The sequence below is a fragment of the Sceloporus occidentalis genome, unplaced genomic scaffold, assembly GCF_023333645.1.
Source record: "Sceloporus occidentalis isolate IW3139 unplaced genomic scaffold, rSceOcc1.0.p SCAF_9, whole genome shotgun sequence".
Lineage (NCBI taxonomy): Eukaryota > Metazoa > Chordata > Lepidosauria > Squamata > Phrynosomatidae > Sceloporus > Sceloporus occidentalis.
The window spans coordinates 17,270,246-17,295,289 of NW_028316989.1; the positions used below are offsets into that span (position 1 = coordinate 17,270,246).

Genomic DNA, 25,044 nt, shown 5'->3' on the forward strand with positions numbered 1-25,044 from the left:
ACTACAGAATGAAGGCAGCTTGACACCACTTGGCTCCATCCTATGGAATCGTTCGATTTGTATTTTGTTGTGGCAAAAATGCAAACCATGGCTCAGTCCAAAGGAGATTTTGCCTTCTTTGTCAGAGAGAGCTCTGGTGCCACAAAAAAATGCAAATCAAATGATTCCATAGCATGGAGCCATGACAGTTAAAGCAGTGTCAAACTGCATTGATTCTGCAGATGCAGTCAAAGTTATGGCTAGGCAGTCCTAAAGTTTTCCCCTATGCTTTGATCTTCAGGACAACAACCCTGTGAGACAGGCTAAGGAGAGAGAAAAATATCCTGGCTAGAGGATATTCAGTGGGTTTTTGCAGTTGCAAAATAAATAACAGAAACACGAAAGAGGCTAACAGTGCAGTCTAGTCCCTAGTAAGTCCTGTTGACTTCACTTGATGTTATTCCCCTAGTAAGTATCTAAACCTGCAAGAACATACCCCCCATAATACCTAACCAAGAACAAAATAACCTCCAGAGGTAAAACACCCGGTGCATCACTAATATCAATTTTCCTTGAATATCTGTTTTCTGACATGGCTCCTGCACAAGATTTGTAGTCTTTTGTGTGTGTTTTTCCTTCCTAGAAGTGACCTTACCAAAAGGCAACAACTGTTTCCTTTCTTTTTCCTCTGCTGGGGTGTGACATAAGGTGGAATCTTCTTGATGACTTATACTGGCATAGGCAGTACAATTACTTTCTCAGATGTTGGGCCAAAAGGTTTTCAGTACTCCTTTGTGCAATACCTCCTCCTTTTCTCATGAGCTCCATGTCAGAATCATCCCAGGCTCTGAGATTTCTGGGCAAAATTTAAAATCTAATTAAAAAGATTGTATGTACAGTGCTGTGTAAATTTACAGTGCTATATAAATAAGACATAACAATAATAATAATAATAATAATAATAACAACAACAACAACAACAACAACATGAGAGCTAGGACTGACCCTTTGTGATGTCACCAGAGGCACCAGATGTCATAATGCATTAACCATCAGTTGCTCACAGCTTGTCATTCAGGTTAGATCATTAAAGTTAGATAATAGTGCCTTTGATTATATTTATCACATGATACCATCTCTGTCTCATTGTTGCCTTATCTTTCAGGGTGCACCTTGCCATTAATGGGGGGAACCCATCAATAAGCTCCCAAACACACTGCTGTAGCATTTATCCTCAGTTGCAATAGGTGGTTCAGGTACTGGGCAGTCAGGTGGTGTCAATGTCTCTTTCTCTCCTCTCTCCCCCATTTTACTTCCTTTTATTTTCTTTCTCTTCCCCCCAAGCTGAAGATGAAATGACAGTCTCCTTGCAAGGAAACACACACATATATTCACAAAAACACACGCATGCAAACAGAAATTATTTTGGAAATTAAGACAGAAATCCTAGGTAATGAGGCTGTTCCCAAACCAAGGTGGCGTGAAGGGATTATTCCTTCTCACCCACACAGGGAGACTGGATGCAAAACAATTGTTTTAATAATTAAAAAATGGGGGGGGGGGGGAGGACACAGATTATACCAAATCAAGACTGACATTTGGAAACTGAAATCAATTAAAATGTGCAAATTGCAGCAAGCTGCACACACTTCTTTTCTTACAAGGCTGCATTTAAAAAAAATTAAGAGAAAACAAAAGAAGGAAAGACACAGACACAAGGCTGACAGAAAACTCTCCAGCTGGAGATATGCTCATAGTCCTTGCCTTTTTTCTGGAGCTGACCCATGAAAATGGGGGATTCAAAGCAGGACCCTGAGATCGGCTAACTCTAACCACTATCTAACCACATGGTTGATGCATGGTACAAACCTCAGTTCTGGTTTGAACAGAATGGACAATTTTCAACCTGTTCAGCTCTATAACTAGGGTATACCCCTCTTAAAACTGATTTTTTTAAACTTAATAATTTCTCCAGATCTTTCCAGAAGATCGGAGTCCTTCATTCCAATGCTGGGTGGCTGTTTGAAATACATCCCATTGAGCCACCTAGTGCTTCCAAAGGAGCCCTGGTAGCACAGTGGTTACATGCCAGTACTCCAACCACAATGTTGTAAGTTTGATCTTAGAGGAGGGCTCCAAGGTCCACTCAGCCTTTCATCTTTTCGTAGGTTGGTAAAATGAGTACCCAGCTTGTTGGGGGCAATTGGCTTACAAACTGTAAACTGCTTAGGGAGTGCTTGTTCAACTGTAAGCGGTATAGAAATTTACTTGCTATTGCTACATTGCTATCTGTCGCTGCGTCCAGTCACTCTCTCAGAAGTTAGAATGAGTCATCCAGCCATGAGATCATCACTGGGCACCTCTTTCTAATCCTCAAAGTGAAGGGACCCATGGCGGTGGACACATTAAAAGGCTCAGTGGGATGTGTATTCAGACAACGGCCCAGAATTGAAACAGAGGGCCTTTGTAGTGGGGGAGGTTTGGGCCAGGATACTCCAGGCTGCCCCTGGTCAGTGCAGACAGGACCTAAGAGAACATGAGAACCTCCTTGTAGATATTATATATATATATGTCGTGGTCTACTAGGTTTCTATATGGTTTCAAAAATGTGATCTTCCCACTGCAATCTGAAGCTGGTCAAATCCATTCTGAACCCCACATTCAACCACGCAGGTGGACTAGGCTTGGCCTACCTGCCGCAAACAAGGGAAGGTAGCTGTACATTCACCACAATGGCATGAAAAACTGAGAGCTTCATTTTTTTCCCCATAGGAATGAATGGCAGCAATTTATGTTTTAGAGATGAGCAGTGCAGGGAAAATGGTATTGGTCTATGACTAACCCCCCCCCCCTCCCCCCAATGTTTCGAATTAATCCAGAGGGAAAAGTTATTACTATGTACTTTGGTTCAGTTCCCTTTTCAAGGCAGGTCTGCCCATTCTATTCTCTCTCTCCCTCTCTCTCTTTTTCTCTAATAACTGCACAGTAATTAGTTTCCCAATTTTGCTGCTATACTTTATAATAGCCTCCATTAAAGTTATGGGTTTTTTAGGCAGTAATGGCCTACAGAGTAATTAATGAGCATGAGGCTTTATTGCTACCTTTTATTTTTGGCAGTTTCTCCACTTCTTCCTTCTCTCTGTGTTACTAGCTCTGTCAGAATAAAACCTCTGGATCAACTTTGCTTCCCTCTGGGGGAAACTCCCTGGATCTTTACCCACCTCTCTGACATCGGTGCACCTGCCCCCTTTATAGACAATTTGCATGGCATGAACGCCAGTGCATTTCAGAACACATGATCAGCATTTATTGTTGTTGTTCTTGTGTGCCTTCAAATCATTTCTGATTTACAGCAACCTTAAGATGAAGCAATCGTGGGGTTTTCTGGTGCTGAGAATGTGTGACTCACTTAAGGTCACCCAATGGTTTTCCATGGCTGAGCAAGGAATCAAACTCTAGTCTACAGAGTCATAGTCTAACACACCACTACATCACACTTGCTCTCTGTGATCAGCATAGCATGCCACAAATGTTTTGTCTGTTGTGTGGGATTGTGGGCCAGGGTTTAGAAGGCTTAAAATAGGGGTAAGCGGGGGGGGGGGGGGGGTTTAAATCCTGGAGCCTTCATTTGCTCAGGGCAATGTTTTGAGATCTTCAGCAGAGGCCCTTCTCTCTCTCTCTCTCTTTCCCACCACCTTCAAACGTACATGTGATGGAAACATTGGAGAGGACCTCCTTGGTGATTGCTTCCAAGCTCTGGCAATCCTTACATACATAGGTTAGACCTGTGGCCTCCTTGCTATCTTTTCATGGGCAACCTACAACTCTGGGGCCACTATCTGTGACACCCTTGTAGACTGGTGTTAAGGTGGCACTGGCTGAGACCCAGGCGTTTCCAAGAGTTTGATACTGAAAACCGGCACATAGCACTGCAATTGTTGTGTGCCTTCAAGTCCTTTCTGACTTATGGCGACCTTAAGGCAAACCTGTCACGGGTTTTTCTTGACAAGATTTCTTCAGAGGAGATTTTCCATTAGATGGTGGTAAATCTGCATCCTCAATGATTTCATCCTCACATAACAAGTCTAGCCTCTGCTGTACTGGTGCCCTATTGGCATGTGTGTCTGTTTTATAGTAACCATGAGGATGAGATGTTACATTTTCACTTTTCTACAATACCTCCCATGATCCCTAAATCTCATCCAGCAGGGGCAAGTATATTCCTGCAAACTGAGGGGTATGTGAGATGAGGGAGAGCCCTGCTGACCCAAGATGTGTTTACTGAATATTGGGATGCTTTAGAAGTGGATGGTGGCAGCAGCTGGGGGAAAAAATGTTAGGACGCAGGGGCAAACCTGCCACTGCTTATAAAAGCCAGCTGAATTGCTTTGCCTTCTTTCAACATTTCCGTGTGAGCATGGGAAAAAATGCAACCACTGGCATTAGTTCATGGTTGGGGTCATGATCACAAACAAAGCACCCAGAATAGAGCTGACTGCTTGTGAACCCTTCTTTTGCAGAAAACTGGAGTAGCTGACAACTGACTGGGCGAACAATGAAAACATTCTAGAGTCTATTAAAAAGAGAATCAATAATTGAGCCAATTCAAAGGAAAGCAATAACTGAATGGGTCCAGGCAGAAACAGCAAGGGTTTTCTCTCTCCTTCTTTGCTCATTCTTGGACGGAGCAGGGAGACACTTTCAAACCCACTCTTGTTTTGCTTGTGGGCAGTAGTGAGTCCTGTGCCAAGGAGCAGTAAGGCACTCTCTCTATGATTTAGTCTGAAGTGTAAAGGAACTGTTACAGGTGATGACCCCAGTCTTCCAAAATAGCTTCAGGATTTTAAATATCTTCTTCAAAGTTTGGACTAAGCCCTGAAGTGGACTCACTAGTCCACTGACATGTAAGCCACCACCAGCCACCACTGGAGGGACCCTAGCATCACGCATAATGTAGCTGAGCTTAAGCAACAGGATCCTACCCCATTAATATTTGTGTTTTTTCTTTGTGCCTGGTTTCTGTAGTCTCATTGTCTGAACTCCCTTGATGGTGGTAGCAGTTGTGTCTCACAGGTGTCTTCTGAAATCCAAGCAACCTTTGCCAGTTACATATGCTTTCCAAACATGAAGATCAGAGTTTGGAAATGGAACATGTTGTAAAACTACAATTCCCAGTTCCCACAGTCAGGGGAGGGGGTCTAAGGACTGTAATCTCAAACTGCCCCAAATTTTGCTTTAGATGATGAGGGCCCTATCTCTGCATATCTTTTTCGCCTTCAACTGCAAGGCAGTTACCCATAGTTTTGATCTATCTTCTTACCTTGGCCCAGAGCAACTGAACATAACTGCTTTTCTCTGTTTGCAAACTGTCCACCCCCTGCATTATCATCTAAGTGATGAACAGCACTTACCAAGATAACCCCATGATAAAATACAGACCTGCTTAAATCTTGTGTACACCCATCCTAGAGAATCAGAGCGAAGACTCTGTGGCAGTTTATTATACTCTGGGCCTTGGGACTTTGAGGCACAGAAAATGGAAGGAAGGGGGTGCAAATTGCAAGAAGGAAAGTGACTGGGGGACAATCTAGAGCGGCCTCTCTCAAAGCAAACAGTACCCCAAAGGACTGCAATTCCCATTAGCCCAGTCAGCATGAGTCTTCTGGTCTACCAGCTCTAAAAGGAAAAGCTGATCCAGGATGTGAAGTCGAAGGCTTTCATGGTCAGCATCCATAGTTTTTTGTGGGTTTCTCAGGCTATGTGGCCATGTTCTAGAAGAGTTTATTCCTGACGTTTTGCCAGCATCTGTGGCTGGCATCTTCATTCTCTGAAGATGCCATCCACAGATGCTGGCAAAACGTCAGGAATAAACTCTTCTAGAACATGGCCACATAACCCAAAAAACCCACAAAAAACTACTGATCCAGGATGTTTCTTTGTTAAAGAACAAAGGTAGGAGAGAAACTGATCAAACTGATAAAATGAAAGAAAACAGTTGTGTGGTTTACCTACAATCCATGGGGGACAAGAGGATAAAATCCATTATAAACTCATCACAGGAAAGCGTTGAGGTCTCTGTATTAAAGCAGAGTTGACCTAGCTTGGAAAGTCAAAGAGGGAAAATCTAAAGCCCACAGTGGTCCTCTGGCCAGAGTTTTATTTCACTGGTCAAAATTTACAAGCAAATATTACCATTGATCAAGGATGAGCCTTCCAAGAGAAGTATGGACATGCCAAAGCTTGTTGTTCTCAAGAGAGGCCATTTAATTGATTACAGCAAAGGTTTTATAACTTCACATCAGTATGAGCTCATGGGAATCATGGGAATCAGCCATACATGAGCAGAACCAAGTTGATTAACAACATGGATAGAAGCAATATTCTGCTCAGGTCTGAAGGTGAGAAATGTTGCATCTTAGGAAGAATAAAAGTCTGTAGAACTAACCTCCGGGACGTCAGCCAGCTAAAAAAGGATTTCCAACATTCAGGGACAGTGGCTTCTTTCCCACCCTTACATTATCTTGAGAGTTTTTCTAGAGGAGAACAGGTAAAAATAGCTTTCAATATGGCATTACCTTGGCTTTGTTGGTCTTTATTAGTTCTGAGGGTCTGATCTATAAATCAGATGTCACCAAACTAGTCAAGTTAGAGCTCAGTTCACTTTCCAGGGTCTCTGTCCACGGTCCTGATTTTCTGCCATAGACTAGCATGGGGAAGGAGTTTGTTAAATACATTTGGTTCTTCTCCTCGCCCTTCATCATTAAAATAGGATCTTAAAGCTGCAAAGGTGGTGTGGTGGCGGAAGAATTTGGGTCACCATTTTAGACATTTCTCTATTCTTTAACTGTGTGGGTTTTTTTAAAATGTAAATAAATAGATGGGAAATGATCAGGCAGTTTAAAAGGAAACAAATGGCCCTTCTGACAAGTTTGTTCCAGATCCCAGAAGAATGCAGCTAATGACTTAAAATGCATATTTATTGGAGTAGTTAACAAGCAAAGCTTTATAAATATATTAGCAAATGGTTTCAGCCTCTGCCTTCTTCAGTTGCTCAAAATAAAAGTGAGCAGCATCCAAGGTTCTAGCCAGTGTCCTAAATTGTCACCTTAGATGAAACTCACTTTTAATTTGAGCAGAAGCCAAAACACTTTGCTAATACAGTATATTTATAAAGTGTTGTCTGTTGCCTTCTATGTAGCTGACAAACTTGACAGGGACCTTCTGTCCATGTTCAGAGGTACTCTCCCATCAAATAGGAAAAGCACTCATGACATGCCCATAGGAATAGGCACAGGTTCAGCAGACTTCTTTTGTCCCACTCATTCTGCATAAGCTTAGAGTAGCATTGCCACCAGTTTTTCAAAACAGCAATAAGGGAGTGTTGAGCTTCATGACCTCCAGGGCTGACAATCAGGAAACAGCTATTAACAAGTCTGTGTTCTATCTAAATGCCAAATGGAAGTACTGATTTCAGTTAACTTAGTCATGTTTCTGCAAAATTAACATACCGACCAGATTCATACATTAAATTATGCGCACATTTCTGCCTTTATGAAGGGCCTACACACAATGCGATGGGATTTTTTGCCATCTTGTTCAGCCTATATAAAATGAAAAAGTGTCCCACTCTCAAATAAGAAGCATACCTTATAATAAGGGATGCCTGCCAGCCCTGTAGAGCCAGCATGGCACTGTGGTTTGAACATTAGACTAGGACTCTGGAGACCAGGGTTCGATTCCATGCTCAGCCATGAAACCCACTGGGTGACCTTGGGTAAGCCGCATGCTCTCAATGTCAGAGGAAGGCAATGGCAAACCTCCTCTGGGCAAATCCTGCCAAGAAAACCTCATGATAAGGTCACCTTAGAGTCGCCATAAGTTGGAAGTGACTTGAAGACACACAACAACAACAACAACAAGATATAAGGTACAAGCTTTCTGGTCCTCAAATGAGAGACATCCTGCATCAAGGAAATAAAAATTATTATTATTATTATTATTATTATTATTATTATTATTTTGTTTTATTTATATACCGCTATTCCAAAGATCATAGCGGTGAACAGCAAGTAAGCTAATTTATTATTATTATTATTATTATTATTATTATTATTATTATTATTATTTAGGGATACCTGCCCACCTTGTAAAGGACAAGTTTTCTGTCCTCAAATAAAAGCATCCATTATAAGGGACACTTGGCAACGTTACTCATCACCATTCTCTTTTTAAAGCAACGTCTCACCTCCTATTCACAGCACTTCGATATCAAGCCCACTGCCCTCTTTGGTTATCCCCTAAGTACTATCACTTGCCCTCCCCTTTGTCATTTCCCTGATTCTCTTCTTTGCTGCTGAGCCGAGCTACATGTCGCCAAGGTAAATGAAAACTGCCCCTGTTGTAATGTCTTTGTAGTACAACGTTTCTGCAAAGCTGCAGCATGACCAGGCTTGGAATCCTCTGCAGAGCGCTGGTTGCCACACTTCAAAAAAGGGTATCACAGGGGCTGAGGAAAGTGCAGAAAGGGGCAAGACACACGATCAAGGAGCTGGAGCAAGTTCCCTGTGAAAAAAGGTAACCGCGTCTGGAGCTTTTTAGCTTAGACAAAAAATGAGTAAGGGGGAAGATGTTACGGTTCTATAAAATTATCCAGGATGTGTAGCAAATAGGGAGAGGACTATTTCTGCTTCTCTTTTTGCTGGGGTGGAAATCAGGTGGCTCTCTGGATATTGATGGAATGAAACTCCCAGCATTCTTCACCAGCTGCCCAAGGCTGCTGGGAGTTGCAATCCAAAGAGTCCTATGATTCTATTGAAGCTCAACAATGGGAGGCTGTGGCAAAGTGAAAGAAGTACTTTTTCATGTGCAGGACCAATGAGGCAGAGGGGAAGCGGGTGCAAATTACAAGGCCCTTGTGGTCTGAAAGGCCACCTGGGGCCCAAGTGGGCTGCGTGTGTGTGCGTGTGTGTGCGTGTGTGTGTGTGTGTATAAAGAGAGAGAGAGAGAGAGCTAAACGTGTTTTACCAAACTGAATTTTAAATACTTTATAGGCAAGATTGTTGTGCAGTTTATGTTGTACTTTTAGTATGCTGTTTTTACATGTTGCATTGCACTTTAACACTATGTATGCAAATGGCCTTTGGTACAAGCATTAATAAATGAACAAACAGGTTTAGCTGTCAAGATGGATGGATGGATGGATGGATGGATGGATGGATAGATAGATAGGTCTGACAGATGCCAAGTAAAGCATCCAGACCATAAAAGTCGGAAAGAGGGAAAATCCTCCCACTTTCAGTTGTGTCAGTCTCTCTCAGGTGCCAGAGAGCCAGGCTGTCCAGTGTAATTTCAGTTTGAAGATAAAGCAGCATACCATCTCCTCTAACTGTCCCAGATTAGCAGGGACAAAGTCCCAACTGACCCCTTGTCATCCCACTTTCTCAGCTGCTTTTGGAATGCCCCTGTTTTTCTTTCTTCCTCTCACGTTTCCCCTTTGTCCTCAGCTTACTTCAGTTGCTGCAAAATGAGTGCAAAAGTAGTTTGCACTAAATAACTCAGCAGTAAGGAAAAGAAAGGCGAGGGTGCAATCTTGCTGTTCTCAGTAGGCTCAGACAAAAGCAAACTGCTGCCACTTCTCCTATTTATTTTCCATTTCTATCCCACCCTTCTCCCACAATGGGATTCAAAGCGGGATGTAATATGCTCTAACTTGTTTATTCTTCCTCATTAATGACCTTAGCCATCTTGACCACATTCTGATGTAGCTTGGTCACAGACATCCCAGGTTTCAACTATGATCATCTATAATCTCAGAGTTACTGCTCAGCAGTAGACCCAGCATGCATGCAATGATCACTTGCATTATCCTCTTTCCAACTACAATAAGCTTTGTGTTTCTGATTCAAGTGCAACTATTCTTTTTAAATCTGCCACAGTCTGTGTATATGAGTAGATGTATATGAGCCAATTTTATGCCAACTGATCTCCCATTGAGTGATATGCCAGCAGTCTCACGGTCTCATTAAACTGTGGAATTCACTGCCACAAGATGTGGCTACAGCAACATTTAAAGCAAGAGAGGGACCTCTTTTTTTAGCCCAGCTTCAATTTGAGATAAGCTTTCAGGGTAGAAATGGGGCCTCAATCTGGGGTAGGTGGATTCAAAAGCAAAAGGGTTGGTGCCCCAAGCACCAGTGTATTTTTTATTTACTGCTCTTAGTGCCAGTTACTAACCTTTAAAAGTGGTATTCCAACCTTGTAGAATGGGGGAAATAACATATGAAAGGTGAGAAGCTACCAAATGATGGTCTTATTAGGAAGGAGCTTGGCAATTTGAAAGCTGGATTGGAAGCCTTGGGGCTTTGTTTTAAAAGAAGATTGCATAATTTCATGGATGATAAAGATGTGTGTCAGTGTGGTATTGTGGTTTGAGTGTTGGACTAGAACTCCAACAGATCATGATTCAAATTCTGGGTATTAGAAACCCACCAGGTAATGTTGGACAAGTCAGATTCTCTCATCCCAAGAGGCAGATAATGGCAAATCTCCCCTGAAAAAATCTGTCATGAAAACCCAATGTTCACCATAAATCAGAGTTTACTTAGAACAATAAAAACAAAGACTATCAATGACTACTACCCAAGATAGCAACCTATTATCTCTAGGATCAGATGCAATATACTTCTGTGTATCAGTTGCTGGGTAAGACAAGTGAGACGGTACTATTATGATCCTGTGGCATGTGTGAGCTTCCCAAAAACAACTGGTGGGCAATTTCAAGCAAAGGGTGTTGGACTGGATATACCTTTGGATACGGTTCCAATATGGCTCTTCTTATGTTTGTAATACTGAGCGGTACAGAGACCTGGACAGATTCGTCTTCACTTGCAGACTGGTGAAAGCAAGGCTGTCACTCAGCAGAGAAAGGCTAGGCTCTTTTTGCATGCTCAGTGTCCTTCTCCTATCATTAACAGGGATCCAGATCTTGAGGCATGCTTGCTTTCAGGGCTTCGGCCATTTTCTCCAGCCCACATGATGCAGAAAAGAGAGAACTGCCTTAAAATGTGTGTGTGTGTTTATTTTCCTCATTTGTTAGACTTGCTGTTTTTGATTTGAATGGCATACTGTGTTTGATGCTTACAGTATCATGCTTAATGGCATCGCCAGGGGCTTTCTCTTGTAATATCTCCCTTGTCTCGTCAATTGCAGTTTGACCCATGCACTCATGCCAAATTGACTTTATGGGAGAATCTAGATTTGCAAATTGATAAGGAATGTAAGGAAGGCATGGGCCGACAATGAGATTGTTACCTTAAATCTGATACTTGGTGCTGATGAGGACCTTTTGCCATTTTCAATTTTATAAGAGCAGTTTAAGCTACCTCTGTCAGCTAAATGGCAATATTTACAACTGAAACATTTGTCACACCCCAGATTTGTCTCTGCTGCTTTAAGAGCATCTGACATTCCCTTAATATTCCCTGTTAATTAACGGAAGCCAATTAAGTATCCAAACCAATAATTTATATATATATATAATTTCACTGATCTATTAATAAATATGCCATGTGAGGTTTACAGCAAGAATGAAACAGAAAATTGAAATATCCAGTTCTGAATAATCAATGGCACACAGAGTTCTATCCTGGTTTATCCTGAGTATTTGCAATGAGCTGACAATGTGAATCTTTTAGGAAAACTCGGGGGGGGGGGGGGGACTTGAGATCAATTATGTGGGATTTTTGGCAGCCCCCCCCCCTCAAACCGTAGGACCTTATCGCATTACCTTAATGGGCTGCAGCCAGGATGTGGCATGGATGTGGGGATTATTACATTGTAAATTGCTGCTGAATTGCCAGGCGCCAGCGTCGCATGTCCCAGCTGTGCTCAGCTGGCCCCATTTTGAAGACAAAAGCTCCCTGAGTTTTAAAACGGGCCGGCTGAGCACGGCTGGGATACAGGATGCTGGTGCCCGGTAATTCAGTGGCAATTTACAGTGCAATAATCCTTGCCTCCATGCCGCATCCTGGTTGCAACCCACTAGGCTGCTGTCAGGTTAAAAGGTAATGTGATAAAGTCCTTACTCAGGTACATTCAACATGCATGTCAAAATGAAGATTCAACCCACATTCTACCAGGATTATTTTCACCATCCAAATAACTGCTAGGTCTCCAGTTTTTATAATAATAATAATAATATTTATTTTTACCCCGCCTTTCCATAGAGATGATCAAGGCGGCTTACAAGGGTTAAAAACATCACAATACAAGAGAAAACAACTACAATATAAAGGTTAAAACATTGCTACAAGGAATGGGAACAGGAATCAGTAAAATACACATGTCAAGGGCAAGAAAATTTTAGTGCTAAAATGTCAAGGTCTAGGATAGTCCTGACCTGGCAAGTCTACTGGCTGACCATCTACCAGCTAGGCCAGCCACAGCAAGTTAAACAGTCATCCTTCCCCATCCCTTAGCCCTTCTTTCTGCCTATTCCTTTCTCCTTTGCCTTGCAGGCCGTCTTCCCAAGGGGACCTTGAAATCCTCACTGTGCCAGTCTCGTGACGCTGTGTCCCCCTACCTGAGAGGTCTCCCTCTCCCCCTCGGTGGCAAGCTGCCCCTTCCTCTGTGGCAGCGGCCTCTGCAACCCTGCTTCTGCAATGGGTGGGTTGTGAGCGCTGGTAAGACCTATGAGCTGCCTCACCTTTGTGTCTGTCTTCCTTCCTTCCTTCCTTCCTTCCTTCCTTCCTTCCTTCCTTCCTTTTCTCTCTCTCTTCTTGTTCTTTCTTGCCCATTTATTTCTGTTCTCCATGTGCTCTGCTGTTCTGTCTCTGGGGTTTTCGCTGTCAGGTAATGAGGAGCCGTGGACCCCGTCAGTCCTGGAGATGCCGAAGCGACGAGACATCCTGGCTATCGTGCTGATAGTGCTGCCCTGGACGCTGCTAATCACCGTCTGGCACCAGAGCACCATTGCGCCACTGCTTGCCGTGCACAAGGGTGAGGAGAAAGCCACCAGCCTATGCCAAATGTGCCCTCCTCTTGCCTCCTTTTCCTCCTCCTTCTTTTCCCCATCACTGTTCAACGGCATAGTCTTATCTCTCCCATGGACATCTTCCTATCATCCTCCAACAGCCCATGATCATCCACTATTCTGGCATTCTTTGAGTTTGTTCAGAGCTGGGGAGAAGTGCATTTTGGGATTATAAATCCCAGAATCCACCAGCATGGTGGCTTGGGGATTCCGGGAATTGCAGCAGAGCGTATCCAGTCTGGCTGAAAAATCCCAGATTTTGTTCCTGTTCTTTGTGATTCATTTGTCGTTGGTGTTCTGTGCCTTCAAGTTTTCTGACTGACCCTAAAGCAAACCTATCATGGGTTTTGGGAGGTCAGGGTGTGTGTGATTTGCCCAGTCACCCAGTATGTTTCTACAGCTGAGCCAGGAATCGAACCCGATCTCCAGAGTCCAAGTCCTGCGCTCAAACCACTACACCACACTGGGTTAAAATAAATCAACATAGCCTCTGCTTATAGTGGGACCTGACAAAAAATATTTTGCGATAAACAAACTGTGCAAGAATCTCCAAAATAAAATCAGAAAGCACAGGAACAAAATCTGGGACTTTCTGATCTTTTTATTGTGTACGGATGCACTCCTAGTCTCACAAAAGCAACCACTCTGAACTCTGGCTTTTATTTTAGAGGCTTTCAGATGAGCATTTATCTTAAAATCTATTGCTGCAAAGGATACTCTCAATTTGCTTTCATCTCGGATGAGGAAGAGAGTTTGCACACATTGAGATCTCTCCAAGGAGAAAGGGTTCAACCACTGATGCTTTACAATCTGGGGCTGGTTTGTGAAAAAAACTATTTGTGGGGGGAAACAACTTGGGTCTTTGTGCAAAATTCTACATGTTTCTCACATCAATAAACAGTACCTTTTGCACTGTATAGCATGCAGGTCTCTATGCAAACATGAGTGTAGTTGTTTTTTCTGTGCAATGTCAGTGCAAATGATTTTAAAAAAATATTTTTTGTACATGTCTTCACCCACACTCTTGTCATCTCACCTACTGCGGAGAAACATTTTTAATGGCCTGTTACAGACAGCCAAAATAAAGCTGCTTTGAGTCACAGTGGAGGTATGGTGTTTCAATGATGCATGTGTCCTAAGAGTCCAGAAGTCACACCAAAGGCATGCTCCAGCCCTAATGACTGGAGCGTGACTTTGGTGTGGCTTCTGGACTCTTAGGACGCATGCATCATTGAAACACCATATCTCCACTGTGACTCGAAGCAGCTTTATTTTGGCTGTCTGTAATGGGCCAAAGATTTCTTCTTACATGCTATAATGAAAGAAGAGAAGATTTACATCTCAACTAAATTTACACTACCTCAACACTCAAGACTTTTACAGAGGGTTGAGATGGTGACTTTTTCCATTTATAACCCTTATTAATTTTCTGACTGCTTCTTCCACCTTCCCCCCCCCCCCCTTGATACATATGCAGGCTGAGATCCTAGATCACATTGGCAGGACATAAATGTTCAGCAGTTTCAATGGCATTCTCTCCCCATATTCATTTACCCATCTGTGGGTGGGGTGCCTTTCCATGTCCATTTAGTGCAGTGGTTCTCAACCTTCCTAATGCCGTGACCCTTTAATATAGTTCCTCATGTTGTGGTGACCCCCAGCCATAAAATTATTTTCATTGCTATATGCAAATATATGTTTTCCAATGGTCTTAGGCAACACCTGTGAAAGAGTTATTCGACCCCCAAAGGAGTCCCAACCCACAGGTTGGGAACCACTGATTTAGTGGCTGGAAAAGATGAGCTGAAAACGTTTGTATTGCCAGTAACTAAGTCACATCCTCTCAGCCTCAGAGTATGGCAATGGCAAGCCCCCTCTGAAGAAACTTGCCAAGAAAACCCCATGATAGGTTCACCTTGTTGTTGTTGTGTCCCTTCAGGTTGTTTCTGACTTACAGAGACCCTAAAGTAAACCTACCATGGGGTTTTCTTGGCATTATTTTTCGGAGAAGGTTTGCCATTGCCTTCCCATGAGGCTGAGAGCATGTGGCTTGCCTAAGGACATCCAGGGGATTTCATGGCCAAGCAAAGAATTGAACCTTAATCTCCAGAGTTGCCGTCTAGCACTCTAACCACTACACCACGCTGCCTTGGGGTCACTATAACTTGAAGATGACGTGACGGTGTGAAACAACAACAAAAAGTGTAAAGGGAGCATTTCAACCTTTCATGATAAGAAACACCCAATATAAAAGATATAAAAACTGCCAGGCGTGCCACGATGGGGAAGGAGAACTCCAAAAGAACAGATTTGGACCCGAGGAAGTGGAGACTCAGCTCGTGGAATTTGAGGTTCTCCACCCGTGTCATGGAAAATGTGTGGTTTCACATGTGATCCAGTTTTCTGTGACACACAAAACCCGAAATATGTTGTAACACAGATGTATAGAACAGTTTGCTCTAGAGAACCTTGAAAAACAAAAATTGATTTGCCGTGGGAGCGAAACTGTGGTCAAATGCTTTACTGACCTTGGGTTAAAAATGGATGGGGCTGTTGGTAAGCCTATGAATCAGTTGGTCGTTCTTGGTGTAGACAACTGGGAAAGAATAAGATGTGTTTTCAGCGCTGCGAAAAAACAAAACAAAGCCAGCAACAACAACAAAAGTGCCCAGATTTCTGACCTTTAACTAATGAATAGGCTTGTGGGGCTATTATCTGTTAAATTAGACCTTTGAGAATAATAGTTCAGGACAGCAATGTGACCAGGTCAGCTATTATTTTGTAACCACAAGAAGATTGCAATCTTGTGATTATTCCAGATAAGAGCTTTGGTGATTGCAGGCATCATAGTAATCATCACCAACATCATCATCTTCCTCATCCTATTATTGCATTCATTCAGTGCCATCAATGTATTTATGGCTCAAGAGCAGGTGAGGTCCTTCTAAGCCCAAAGTCTATAATCATAACCAGATTTTATGTTTGTATTTGTTTCTTCTTGCCATAATGCTAGCTTTTGTCATTGACTTCCATGCCTCTGTGATCTGCTTTTTCATGCTTCGTTCTTTCATTTTTTGCACTTTGCAGAAACCCAATTTTCCTTACTTTATTGGTCAGCCATGACCTTAGGCAAGTCACACTCTCTCAGCCTCAGGGGAAGACAATGGCAAACCTGCTCTGAACAAATCTTGCCAAGAAAACCACATGATAGATTGGCCTTAGGGTTGCATCAGTCGGAAACAACTTGAAAGCACACAACAATAACCAATAATTGGACATTGTTCCCCTACAGACAAAACCATGCTTTCTGGATACTTCCAGACTACAAACACATATTGGTTTCAGAGCTTGGAAATAACTAATAAAAAAATAACTAGTTACTTATAACTGATTTCTTTGGGAATAACTAAGACCTAATTATATAACATTATGCTGGTAAATTAATAAAGGATTAGCTCCCTCCATTTGCAGGGTAACTAACTACAAGTTACTTCTGTAGTTTTGTATTGCTGCCTCGCTAAATGGTCCATGGTGAATATCATAAAGTTCAAGCTGGTTTATGCTGTGCCTTGTGCTCTTTTGTGAGTTTTGAGATGCCAATGAAATGGACAAGACAAGGGTATACCTTTGCAACATAGTCCAATGGCTTATAGGATTCCAGTTTTCCTTTTTAAAAAGTAACGACAAAACAATAACCTGATTCACTTTTACAAAATGGGCAAAATAAGCATTCTGTTTTAAGCAACTTTAATGGTATCTAGGCTCAGAACTATAACTACTTTTAGAAGTAATTTTCCAAGCTCTGTTTCTTTTTACCACCTGAACTGTCATGTTTCTCCCAAAGAGACTTGGGACTGTAATTTGAAAAGGATGCTGAGACTTCTCTGTTAGAGATCCCTAGCCCCTGGATAACAATTCCCAGGTTTCCCTAGTGAGATTATTAGTCAGTTTATGCCAGTAATCTAAGAGAAGAAGCTAGAGGGATCTAATGAAAATGGTATAATGAGCATCCATAAAGTGCTGACACTCAGTCACTGTAGAGTTTCCCTGGTTTTGCATGCTCCCCATCTCTTAATTCAGTAAGAAATTCCAGGGGCAAAAATCCGTGTTTGGTTTCCTTTGAATGAGACTGCACTGGAGACTTCCGGTGCAGGCATAATATTCATGCTTTATTTACAAAAACACAAGCAGAGCTAGCTAGGAATGTCAAAGGCATTTTTCCCCTCATATCAAAATTTAGCAGGGAGGTTTTGATTTGTTGGTTTTTTTCTAGTGAGTAGATAAAAATGTCTTGCAAAAACCCAGAGATGTTCCCTATCAAAGAAGATTTGATGGTTTAGAAGGCATCCTGTGATATATCTGGGGGTGGGATGAGGTGCGGATCAGAAATTAACAGTGCAATCCTGTACATGTCCAGTCAGAAGCCAATGCCTTTGAGTTCAATGGGACTTCTCACCAAGGAAAAATGCCGATGATGCCACAAAATGAGTCACACAAACAATCTCAGTGGGGAGATAAGTAGGCCATGCTACGAAATAAATTCCCTATGAATTGCTGGATCAGTTTCACAATTTTTTTACTCAGAACCCACCATACCCTTCACTTCTAGGCCTGAATGGAGGCAAACCACAGAGAGGTGTTCTTGCAAGGCAGATTTGAGAAAAGGACAAAGCAGGAAACACTTCAGTCTGGATTCCAGTCTGCCAAATTGTTTCCGCTACTTTCTCCATTTCTTCCTTTTGCTTCTTCATACTTTATTCATACTTCATACACAGATGAAAACTGGGCCACATGTGGCCAAGCAGCATCAGGGTGCAGTCAAGATGGCAAAGATGAGGAAGAACACATAAGTGGCCACAGCCATTTGGTTTTGTTTGAGCCTGTTGGAAAGGGCAACACTCAGCTCCTCGTATGTTTTCCCCCGACTCAGTTAATTGAATCAAACTAACTTTTGCACATTGAACTCAACACCTGCAGCATCTGAAGTAATCTGAGAACAAAGGGGGGAAAGGGAGGAGGAGAAAGAAAGTGGGACATTTTAAAAGCAGCTGAAAAAGTGGGATGACAGAGGACTAATTTGGACTATTGCTGCCAAATCAGGACAGTTGATGGGTATGTTTCCTCTTCTTCCCTCTCTCTGCCTTTCTCTCTCTTTCATATTGATCCCAGCCCTTCAGTGAGAAGAGCATTATGAGTCCTTCCAAGCTCAGATAGCCATCTCCTTCAAAACACTCAAGGGAGACCCTTGCCACCTTGTATGAACATTTCTCCATCCTCATTTCACAGCATTTCCCTCAACGTCACCTGCACTGCCTTCCCATCCTTGTTTTGCATCAAATTGCAAGACCTCCCAACCTGATCAGAAATTAAAATGCATTCTTAACACAGTTTTTGTGATTAATGAGACTTTTCTTCCCTGTTGAAAGTGCGGTTGTATGTGCTATGTCAATAGTGCAATTTTTTAGCTAATTACATAAAATATATATATCTTTGAACTCTACTACCAAAAAAAAATGTGTGCATTCACTGGATGCCCTTTGTCCCTGAAAAACATCCTGCAAGCCTCACAAATGTGCAAACGGTCAAGGCAAGTTGTGCTTCATCTCACCATGAGTCTCAGGAGGTGCTAAATGGCTACTTTAAATTTGGACTGGGTTGTCACTTTAGGACTATCCAGCCAGAGTGAAGGATGAGCCCCGGCACTACAATAACCGGAAGGGAAGGAGGAAGCTAACCAAGTAAATACACCTGCACAGTCTTTGTAAATTGCAGCAACAAATACATTAAGCCACTCCTCTCCTTGCAGAGAGCAAGAGTTTAGATCCCAACCTAGGAGTGCCTACAAGTTCTAAAATATAGATTTAAATTAAAATAATTGTTGATTAAATACATAAAAGCAGAGATACAACAACATAATTTCAAACATCAAACATATAGAGCATTTCTCACATAGGCTCCTTTATATACAGATGTTTTCATCTGGCACATTAATGCCAGCAGAAGCAAGTATATAGTTACAAACACTGGCCTCAATTCTATATCACAGTCTATGTTGCATAATACATAGCAGAGGATCTATGGAACCATCCTAGAGAATTGCAAAAATGCATATCAGGGTACCAGCATGAGTGCCCTGATGCACACTGGGCTTTATCAATGCACTATGGCACTCTCCAATGCGTATCAAGTGTGCCCAATGCACACCGGCCTCTGAACCACATTGATCTTGTTCTGTTTTATATTTATAGACAGATGCTTTCCCCATGCTTTTCCCATGGCAGATGTGTTTCTACATGACTATCTTTCTCAGCGGCAGCGAGTCAGGATAAATCAGTTATTCACAGATGACAGAATAAAGGGTTTCCGGTATATGAAGAAAATTATTTCGTTAGGGAGTCTTCCCTTTTCTGTCAAAAGGCAGAATTTCAAAAGATAAAGGTTCAAATGAAACCTACTCTCTCTCTCTCTCTCTCTCTCTCTCTCTTTTGAAGTCAAAATAGCTGGGAAAAGCCTCAATACAATCTCAATCAGAACTTTTATCATTTGAGTAAAGGTAAAGAAGACAGTTGTGTTAAAATGCATCTGGCACGGATACCTGTGACAAAAACTCTGCACGTGGAAAATTGCTCTTGACCAGGTGTGGGCAACTGTGCATAAGCCAATTTTTACACACATAGCTATACCCACACACACACACACACAGAGAGAGAGAGAGAGAGAGAGAGACTCCTAAGAGATGCACTGATGTTTCCTGACATGCAGGAAGTGATATGATGTCACTTATGGTTTCCATTAAAAATTTAAAACATTAAAATTCATTACAAGAATTTTAAACATTTGTATATAAACAGCACCAGGCAACATTAAAAGCCCATCCTAGTCTGTTTCGAAAAACCTGATGGCATAAAAATGTTTTAACATGCTGATGGAAGGAGACCAAGGACGGGGCCATCCAGGCCTCTCTAGGGAGGGAGTTCCAAAGTCTTGGAGCAGCCATCAAGAAGACCCTTTCCTTTGTTCCTATTGAATATGCCAGGGAAAGTGGAGGACAAAGAGAAGATCCCCAGAAGATCTCTTAGCTCATGGAATTATAGTTGAAAGAGACCTCAGCAACCACCCAATCCAACCCCCTGCCATGCAGGAATACACAAATCAAAACACCCCCAACAGACAGGCTCATGAAAGGAAGATACGGTCTTTCAAATAGCCTGTGTACCTTAGTGTATAGGACTTTGTGGGTCATCACCAGCACTTCAACAAGGGAGTTGTGTATTCCCTTTAACCAGCCCCAGCTAACATTCTGGCTGCTGCTCTTTCAGCCAGCTGAAGTTTGTCAGCACTTTTCAAAGGCAGCCTTACATAGAGCGCATTCCAGTAATCCAAAGGAGATGTAACCAAGGTGTGTGTTATTTTCAGATCTCAATTCTCCAGGAGTGGGTGCAGTTGGAGCATGAGTTTGATTTGTGTAAATGCACTCCTGCACTCCAGGCTCAGGGCTGAATTCAGGAGCGCCCCCAAACTGCGAACCTGTGTTTTCAGGGGGAGTGTAACCCCATCTGCCACAAGCTGGATTCCTATTTCTGTTTTTCGACTGACCAGGAGCACATTTATCTTGTCTTGTCTTGACTTCAGTTTGTCTGCCCCTTATCCAGTCCATTACACCTGGAAGAAAAACTGTTCTGGGCTGTTGATGTTTGCAATTGTATCTTTGTCTCTGCTTTTATTTAACTGATAAACATATTAATCTAAATCACCCTATTAAAATTGTTTCTTTGCATTTGTATAACCTGATCTCCCTCTTATTGTTATATATATGCCATAGGCACAACATATACTCACTGTTGTCCTGACTTTCTCAAATTGGTTGGCATATACTTGTAGCATCAGCCATTGTTCCTGCTGTGTTGGTTTGGCTCTCACAACTTAAAATGAACATAAAAGAAACAACAGCTGAAGGGGAAAGGAGGCAAAGTAAACAGGGCACAAGTACAATTACAAAATTATGGACAGATTGCAGGGTGCAGGATTCAGACTGGAAAATGCTTTCTTTTAAAATAATTTGTATTATTGAATACGTCTTATCATTACCATAACAACAACCATAATAGTTCTTGACATAATACATTTCCCTATACATTTTCATTTAAATTCCTTATCCCAGCTCCCTTGGTCTTGTGTTATTCATACTGGATTAAAATTCCTGTCGGCAATCTTCATAGCTCTTCTCACCAAAATTCATTTCATCTCTTACCACCACTTTCTAAAACAAAACAAAACAATTTTATCTTATTGTTATATTACAACCAAACTGTGCACTTTCCTGTTTTGTTTTCCCCTCTTTTTGCATACATCTGCTTTCTGAAAATATTGTCTTAGCCCAGAATTATATTAACAGAGTTAGAGGTGATATACCATTTTCTCTGTCCCCTTTCCACCATTTCCTGGATTTTGCTTCCTTCACTTTCTTTACCTATTTCCTTCCTCCCTTCCCCAACTAAATGGATTCTTTTTCTTTTGACTTGTCATATGCCAACTGACAGATTGTTCTTTCTCTGTCCTTTTCTTGGCGGCTTCAGAGGATGGTGGGGATGCCCGTCGTGACTTCTCCCAAGGCTCAGACTCCAAGGAGTATTGCCTGTCAGACCGCGATATTGTGGAGGTGGTTAGGACAGAATACGTCTACACCCGTCCGCCTCCTTGGTCAGATGCCTTGCCCACCATCCATGTCATCACGCCCACCTACAGCCGACCAGTCCAAAAGGCAGAGTTGACACGGTTGGCCAACACTTTCTTGCACGTTCCAAATTTGCACTGGATCCTGGTGGAGGACTCCCAGCGGCGGACACCGCTTGTCACCCGGCTCCTGAGGGACACTGGGCTGAACTACACACACCTCAACGTGGAGACCCCACGCAACTACAAGCTGAGAGGGGACATGAGGGACCCACGGATACCCAGGGGGACAATGCAAAGGAACCTCGCCTTACGGTGGCTGAGGGAGACATTTAATAAAAACAACAGCCAGCCTGGGATTGTGTACTTTGCCGATGACGATAACACCTACAGCTTGGAACTCTTTGAGGAGGTAAGCTGCCAGTGGGTAGATCCCCAGATGGCTTTGGTGATGGTTGCCACCCTGACCTTCCTTGGAAAGCAAACCCTTCTCTTACAAAGCTTTGGTGGACTTCTTTCTGGAAACCTGATTGAAATCTTTCATGCAGGACTAATGGAAGGCAAGTGAGTCCTGTTCATATGCCCAGAAGCTTCAGATGTGCAAAGTGTGCCATTTCATTTTCTGATGGGGGGGGATCCTAGGGAAAAGGTACATTTTCCCCTACTGCTGCTCTAACCTGTATCTTTGCAGAGTTTGGGAATAATACCTTTTTGGACCCCAATTCTCCAAATCACCTAGCCAGCATGACTAGTGGCCGGGTCATTCTGGCAATTGTAGGTTTAAAAAAGTAATTTTCCAGGGCCTGAATTTTATGGTGCTAAACATTTAACAGGTAACCTTTTATGAGTCTGAAAGGAGAGGCAGGGTGGATAGAAGAAGGACTGGAAATACACTGAGTCACTAGCAGTAACAAAATTGACTTTTGTCTGATATAGGGAAAGGGAGGCTGGAGGGTCAATTTTATGAACTGCAATTTACAGTTTTTATAGTTTTAAGAACTGTGATCTTCAGGGACTCGTTCCACTCCAACAACTCTGCAGTGAGCTTCAGTCCTGTCCAAATTTCGCTTCGGATAACAACAATCCGTTTATCAAATCCATTTCACATCTTGATCAAACATTCAGGTCCATTCTTTTGACTCAGTTTTATAAATCATACTTCAGGGCCTTCTAAAGTTGCTCCCTCCCTTCTACTGCTCTTATATATGGACCAGGAAACAAAAGTAGTGCAGAACCCCCAACCAAGTGAACCAGGTTACGTTACTTAAATGTTGTGTTATGATGAGGCTGAGCTCTGTAAGATTTGTGAAGACAGAACTTAAGTTCTTACATCAAGGCTGCAAGACCTAGATCTCTTTGTGCAGAATTACAACTTGTTGGTGTTTTGGGTACCTAGATCTCAGAGCCCAGGGAAGGAGAGAAAATTCAGTTCCTTGAAGAGTGTGCATATACTGTACATATGTTTTTTTGTTTGAATGGTGTACACTGCACTGCTTGATGCTTAAGAATCATATCATTAGGCACTGTCCCTTGTAACACACAATTCCAATCTCTTTCCCATAGGTTTATAAACAATTTAAAACATATCCATTATAAGTCAAGAAATGAAAATAATATGGCACTATTAAAAGCCCTTTTCTTATACATGGTCAGTCCCTCAGTGTCCTTCACATGATGGAAGGACGACAAGGATGAAGAGTTGTTATAGACTAATATTTTAGCCAGTGAGCAGGTCATGGCAATGTACTGACAACTCCTAATGACCTCCCATCCAGGTGCTGCATGGCATTTGCATCACTTGCCTCCAACTGATATAAGTTACAGTTTGGAACTACAACTCCCAAAATACCACACCAAGCCAGCATGATGTAGTGGTTTGGATGTTGGGCTATGACTCTGGAGACTAGGGTTCTAATCCCACTCAGCCATGGAAACCCAGTGGGTGACCTTGGATGAATCACACGCTCTCAGCTTCAGAAAACACCCATGATAGGGTCACCTTAGGGTCTCCATAAGTCAGAAGCAACTTGGGCACACAACAACAACAACAGCAGCAGCAGCGAACTTGTAGTTCCGACGTTCACTTTTCCAAACTCTGGTGCTGACTGTGGCTCTTGAAGTCTTGCTGATGGCTGTTGTTGTTGTTGTTGTTGTTGTTAATCTTTTAGGAGGGAAACTCCACAGCAGCAAACAAAACCCACCCCTCAAATCCTTATGTATTTGCATACTCCTGCAGTTTAAGTGTTCTGATTCATCTCTGGCTGTGCGTAGGAGCTTCCCAACATACCAATGACACACTCCCTTTCCCAGAGGATTTACAAATGAAGTCATTTTCGATGACATTGTAATGCTAATTAATTTAAATGCAGGGAAATTAAACATCGCCTCTTGCCTAAGCTTCTCAAAGGCCATCAAAAAGATTGAATATTGAAAGGAGGCGATGGAAACATTAAAAAGGAAGATAGGTTCCTAACACCTTGGGATGCTAGAATGAGTGGTAAAAACCTGAAGTGGGTCTCACCCTGTTCCTTCAGCTATTTCGGACTTCTGTTTTCAGAAGATTCAGGGCTCCCCTATACCAGCCAGAGTATTCTGGACCCAGAGCTGCCCCAGATGCCCCTGTTATCTCTGCACTTTGCAGTGATGCAGGACAGCTGTCTACATCTGCATCCCGCTGTGTCACTTGGTACCACAGCCGCTGGTTCGAGTCACTCCCACTGAGGTTAGAAACAAGGTGCCCAGCATCAACTACATGGCTTCAACCAGTAGCGGGGGCACCAAGCAACACCGCATGATGCATGTGTAAGCATCACTACTGGATTTTCCTGCAAAATCTAGAGCAAAAGGTGAGGGTTCTTTAAAATCCAATTTAGCCAGGGATTTGCTGCAAAACTGTTCTTTCCTCATGAAAATAGTCAGCACTCAGATAGGGACCTTGGCCTGCCATCATGTAGACAAGTCACAGTAAGGCTGGCAGGAGCAACTTTAATTGGTCTGTATAACCACTGGATTCTGGAAGTTGATGTCCAAAACATCTGGAAGACCAAAGGCCAAGAACCATTGATCCAAGGAGATTATTACACATCTGTATTCACCAGATTCAGGCACAGGCTGGGCATGGGCTTGAAAGGATGGAAACGGATCTTATTGCAGACCTCTCTGTCCAACTCAGCCACATCACATACCCGATCTAGACTCCTGGCATACTTTTCGAAGGACGGGAAAGTGTAGTTGGTTCGGAAAGTACTCCAGGAGTCCGGATCAGGTATGCAATGTGGCTGAGTTGGGCAGAATGGCCTGCGATAAGATCCGTTTTCACCTATTCAAGCCCATGCCCAGCCTGTGCTCTGATCAGGCGAAAA

General features: G+C 42.6%; 1 protein-coding gene across 4 annotated transcripts in view; it reads left to right on the plus strand.

Annotated features, from left to right (window-relative positions):
• The window catches only part of LOC149306995 (galactosylgalactosylxylosylprotein 3-beta-glucuronosyltransferase 1), a 76,312-nt gene that overhangs the window by 36,897 nt on the left and 14,371 nt on the right, over positions 1–25,044 (plus strand). The window contains exons 3-5 of one of the 4 annotated variants that reach the window (XM_089537537.1): positions 12,495–12,659; positions 12,829–12,975; positions 21,586–22,094. In XM_089537537.1, the coding sequence (XP_089393663.1) occupies positions 12,495–12,659; positions 12,829–12,975; positions 21,586–22,094 (821 nt within the window). Of the gene's footprint in view, positions 1–12,494; positions 12,660–12,828; positions 12,976–21,585; positions 22,095–25,044 lie in introns of those variants that run through there. The other 3 variants (XM_089537540.1, XM_089537539.1, XM_089537541.1) reach the window with 3 other exon arrangements.